General features: G+C 50.2%; 1 protein-coding gene across 1 annotated transcript in view; it reads left to right on the forward strand.

The window, feature by feature from the left end:
* SVOP (SV2 related protein homolog (rat)) overlaps positions 1-5,450 on the forward strand; it is a 73,454-nt gene extending 68,004 nt beyond the window's left edge. The window contains 3 exon segments of the mRNA XM_010828677.1: positions 1-19; positions 2,051-2,140; positions 3,807-5,450. The exon segment at positions 1-19 is cut by the window's left edge and continues 5 nt beyond it. Of these exon segments, the coding sequence (XP_010826979.1) occupies positions 1-19; positions 2,051-2,140; positions 3,807-4,013 (316 nt within the window). The 3' untranslated portion in view covers positions 4,014-5,450.

The raw sequence follows: 5,450 nt of genomic DNA on the forward strand, positions 1-5,450 counted from the left end.
CTACGTTTACACACCTGAGGTAGGAGGGTGGGAAGGGATGCCTGGGAGCAGTGGTGGGGAGGGGGCAGATAGGAGGGGGAAGCTCTACTTACCAGAAACACGAAGCCTGGGCTCCTCTGACTGAAATTTTCCTTGAGAAAGACTGAAAAAGCACACCACCCTCTAAAATATTGCCTGAACTTACACTCCATGTGACAGCGTGTCCGTTTTCCCACACTCAGGGATGATGGGTTATTTGTTTTATATTTATTTTATTTTATCTCACCTTATTTTAGATAGGGGCAAAGGGAGGGAAAGAAGAGTATGTATCAGATGCTGTGCTGAGAGAAGGACCCCCCTCCCCCAGCTCAGGTCTGCACAGCTCTCCAGAGCCCTCACTCTGAGTCATCATCCTAAGTCCTGATACCTCCACACCACCTTCCAGGCCCAGCGCCAACCCTGCCTCCTCCAGGAAGCCCTCCAGGATATCCCCCGTCCCCTGACTTCATTTTACCCTCACTGCCTGTGCCCCGCTTTGGTATTTTTAGTTCTGCCACATGGCCTGTCCCCCAAGGAGACTCCTACTAAGGCTCCCTGTGGACAGGGCCTGGGTCTCCTTCGCTTTGACTCTCGTCTGGCCTAGTGTCCCCTCAACAGAGGCTTGTGGATTGATTACTGGAGGCTCGCAGAAGGGAATCAGGAGAAGGCTGCTGGCCCTGCAGGGATTGGGAGGCCTGGCATCTACAATGGCAAATACCAGGGATCAGCAAACTACGGGCCATATCCAACCTGCTGCCTGTTCTTGTCTAGTCCAAGAGTTAAGAGTGGTTTTTATGTTTTTAAACAGTTGAATGCCAGATCAAAACGATATTTCTTGACATGTGAAAATTATATGGAATTCATGTGTCAGTGTTCATTAATAAAGCATTGTCAGAACAAGCCACAGCCCTTCCTGTACTGTTGTCCACAACTGCTTTTGTGTTATAGGAGCTGAGTAGTTGCTGGAGACCAGCTGGCCCCCAGAGCTCAGATTATTTACTCTCTGTCCCTTTAAGAAAAAGTTTGCTGACTCCTAGCTTAAGCTATTCCAGCTGGCTAGGCCCAAGGAAGAATTAGTTAAATGAAGGATGATTGATCCAAATGATAGAATTCTATGCAGCCATTAAAAATCACACACTGGAGAAGACCAAATATGGACATCAGAGATGTCCGCAGTCTTTTTCTACGAGGAAAAAGAAAAATCTTCAAAGTGGCATATACAGAAATAGCTAGTGGATAAAACTATATCCCCTCTAGGATTTGCCTTATCGTAATTTAGGAGGGAAAGGAAATGAATGTGATTGAAACTAACACAGGCAGGACTTTCCTGGCAGTCCAGGGGTTAAGACTCTGTGCTTCAAGTGCAGGGGCACAGGTTTGATCCCTGGTCTGGGAACTAAGAGCCCACATGCTGTGAAGTGTGGCCAAAAAATTTTTTAAAAGCAAAAACAAAAAACCCAACACAGGCCACTGTGCTTGGTCCTAGATGATTGATTCCATCATTCTACTTTAGTCTGTGCTTGAAATTCTCTATGATAGGAAAAAAAATAGGAATTTCATACTTATTTATTTATTTAGCTATAACCACCCAGGGCAGAGGCTTCTCAGATGGTTCAGCAGTAAAGAATCTGCCTGCCAATTCAGGAGACCCTGGTTCAGTCCCTGGGTCGGAAAAATGCCCTGGAGGAAATGGCAACTCACTCCAGCATTCTTGCCTGGAAAATCCCTGGGACAGAGGAGCCTGGTGGGCTGCAGTCCATGGGGTCGCAAAGAGTCAGACGTGACTGAGTGACTGAAAATGCACAGCACGCAGGGCAGAGAGGACCCCGTTCCTAGGTTCCCACCGCCAGGTTGGCTTCCTGCCTTCTTAGTGGAGTTTCCTGGCCCCTTTGGGGTGAGACTCCCCACCCCGCCCCCGCAGGATTGACCCTAACTCAGGCCCGCCCCAGGGTGAATTCCACCATTCCTGAGCCAGTGAGGAGGGAGGGGCCTGCATTTTCTCAAGGCAGCCACTTGGGCGGCTGTGTTTCAGGTCTACCCCACGGCGACCCGAGCGCTGGGCCTGGGCACCTGCAGCGGCATGGCGAGGGTGGGCGCCCTCATCACCCCGTTCATTGCTCAGGTAGGTGTCACCCCAACTATAGAGGGGGGGCGTGACCAAGGCCAGTGGTGGCAAGCCGTTACCAGACGCTGAGCCTCTGCTTGGCCCTTGGTGTGTGTGCATGACCTGATCTCGCGTTAGCAATCCGCCCTACGAAAGCAGCCATATTGTATGCAAATGAGGAAACGGAGGCTCAGAAGAGTCACGGGACTTGTCCAAGGTCACACAGCTGGGAGGTAGAGGAGCTGGGAGTCAAACTCCGGTCTTTCTGATGATTTGGCCAAGGACAGTTTGGATTAGAATAAACAGGCCACCACGCCTTAGAGGGAAACTAATGTCCCAGTTCCCAGTTTCTGATTTGGATCATTCAGTGTCCTTGCAGTTTTTTTCAGGTCTTTGTATCTTGAAGCATTTCTGTCTATTTGGGGGGAGTCTTGTTTTATTGGAGTCTTTTTGCTTTTTTAATATCCAATTCATTTTTTTCCAGTTTTTAATAATATTTTTAAAAATTGAGGTAAAAGTCACGTAACATCAAATTAACCATTTTAATTCGAGGACTTCCTTGTCAGTCCTGTGGTGAGGACTTGGCATTTCTTTTCTTTTTTTTTTTTTTTTTGTGGACTGCAGCCTGCCAGGCTCGGCTGTCCATGAGATTTCCTAGGCAAGAATACTGGAGTGGGTTGCCATTTCCTTCTCCAAGGACTTGGCATTTCTAATGCCACGGCCCAGGTTCGATCTCTGGTTGGGGAACTAAGATACCACAAGCCACATGGTGCAGCCAAATAAAAAAAATTTTTAAAGGAAAGCGAATGATTCACTGGCCTGTAGCACTTTCATGATGTCGGGAACCACCACCTTGATCCAGTTCCAAAGCATTTTCCTTGCCCCCAAATAAACCTCCGTATCCATTAAACAAGTACTTCCCAGCTCCAGCCCCTCCAGCCCCTGGCAACCACTGGTATGCATTCTGTCTGCGTGAATTTTTTCTCTTCTGAATCTTCTGTGTAAATAGAATCCTAATATGCGTTTTGGCCAAGTTGTTCTGTCCCGATACCGTTGTGTTTGAACATTGTAGAACACTAGTAACTAGCACTGGTTGACAGCTTGCCCAGTGCCTGCATGGTGCCAAGTGAGGCATCTTCTTACTGGGAGGTGACCTCTGCCCTCCTACCCATTTGGCAGCTGAAGAAATGAGGTTTAGGCCTGCTGCGTGATTTGCCTGGGTCATGAAGATAGGAAGCCAGCAGATGTACTGTTTTGAGAGGAAATAAACAGACTCTTGAAGGACTTCTCTGGTGGTCTGGTGGTTAAGACTCCGCACTTCCAATGCAAGGAGCATGGGTTTGATCCCTCATCAGGGAACTAAGATCCCACATGTCTCCTGGTGTGGCCAAAAAAAAAAAAAACAGACTCTCGAGTCTGATAGGATCTGGGTTCAAATCCCAGCCCCATCCTTGGTCTTTGTGTGAACTCGGGTATGTTCCTTAATCCTTTTTGAGCCTCAGTTTTTCCTTCTGCAAAGTGGGGTTGGAGTATGTACCTCATAAAGCTGTCATGAGGACTCCGTGGGAGTCCAGTGACAAAGAGGGCTCACAGGAGGACCTGGCATTCTAGTATCGTCTGTATGATTGGCAGTGCCTGTGTGTCGTTAGGGACACTCTCACCAGCGTGTGTCTCCCTCCCCCAGGTGATGCTGGAATCATCCGTGTACCTGACGCTGGCCGTTTACAGTGGCTGCTGCCTCCTGGCTGCCCTGGCCTCCTGCTTTTTGCCTATCGAGACCAAAGGCCGCGGACTGCAGGAGTCCAGCCACCGGGAGTGGGGGCAGGAGATGGTTGGCCGAGGGGCACACGGCACAGGTGTCGCCAGGTCGAACTCGGGCTCTCAGGAGTAGTGACCGATGGGGGGCTGCACTGGTCTTTGAGGCTGTAGAGCATGAGGAGCTGGTGGAGCCCAGTGGGGGCACCAATCGTCACTGCCCACATCAAGAACTCATCCAAGGGTACCACCCAGACCAACAAGGTTTTGTGTCTTGACTGTTTGCTCATATTCATTGAGATCCACCCAGGAATGGGAAGGCCTTTGCTTTGGGAGGTTCTCTCTGTGTGTGGAGGTCTGTTAATAACCTATGGATCTGCAGGGGAAAACTGCCACCTCAGGAGTGCCCAGTGACACCAGTAGTCAGCCGGACACCATCCAGAGTCAGCCGGTCACACCCTTGGTGAACAACAACCAAAAGATCTTTGTAGATACAGTCCCGGCCCGGACGGACCCATGTGAGATCTGCCGTCCAGTAAGATGACACATGCCAGCCACCCACTGAATCTGTTCTTAGGTTTCTCCTGCATCCCCAGCCCCAGGCTTTCTTCTTTGAAAGCAAGGGACCTGGGTGTGGCCTGAGCAGCTTTTTCTTGGGTCTGAGAAATGCTCCTGGGGAAAGGGCCCCTTAGTTTGCATCCCCAGGGCTTGAGTAGCAGAGACTCTGGAAGATGGACATGCATTTGAACTTGAGTCTCTTGCATGCTTCTACCTGGCCCCTTCTTGGAGTCACTGTCTCTGATTCCAGGGGATCCAAATGTGACCACTAGAACAGCTAGGCTTGCACCAGATGACAACCTCGGAGAGTTGTTACCTCCAGGAATTGGGGGTGGAGGTGAAACAGAAGTGAGAACCAAGCCCACAGCTGAAGCAGGGGCCTCCCCTTCGGAAGTAGAAAAGGCCACTCCGGGGGGCTTCTTTTCTGGCCGCCTCCTCAGTCGGGCTGACTGGTGACTCTTGGGGCAAGAAAAGAGTTAAGTCAGGTTTCAGCATTTGGGAGTTGAGTGTGGTATGTGACTAGGGAAGCAGAAAGAGGCTCCCCCAACCACCCACTCCGTCAGGTCAGGGGACCAGCATCCCTTCCTCCCTGGATTCTCTGCCACCCCTGCAGTCAAGGGCTGGCTTGTCTTTCCATAGAGGCAACTCCTTGGGTTCCGGTGATGGACCACATGGCAGAGACGCTGTGCAGAGGAGGAATGGGAATCCCAGATGTATGAAATGTGCATTTCCAAAGAAAGAGCAAGGAGGTCAACCAGGTTTGGGGGTTGGCCTCCAGAGGAAGGGCAGATGCTGTTCTCAGCAGACGACATCCATGCCGGGGTTTGGTTTCTATGAGCCTTTTCCCTATCATGAGGCAGAAACCTAGGGAAGGAGGGCGGAAGCTTACAGATCCCATCAAAGGCCAGAGAAGGCTGACCTTCTGCTTGGAGATGTCTGCTCGAAGTGAACATTTCGAGGAAGCCAAATGTGTACGTTCATCTTTATTAAAACATGTTGGTGATGGACATTGAAA

This window comes from Bison bison, unplaced genomic scaffold, assembly GCF_000754665.1.
Source record: "Bison bison bison isolate TAMUID 2011002044 unplaced genomic scaffold, Bison_UMD1.0 scf7180017864495, whole genome shotgun sequence".
NCBI classification, from domain to species: Eukaryota; Metazoa; Chordata; class Mammalia; order Artiodactyla; family Bovidae; genus Bison; species Bison bison.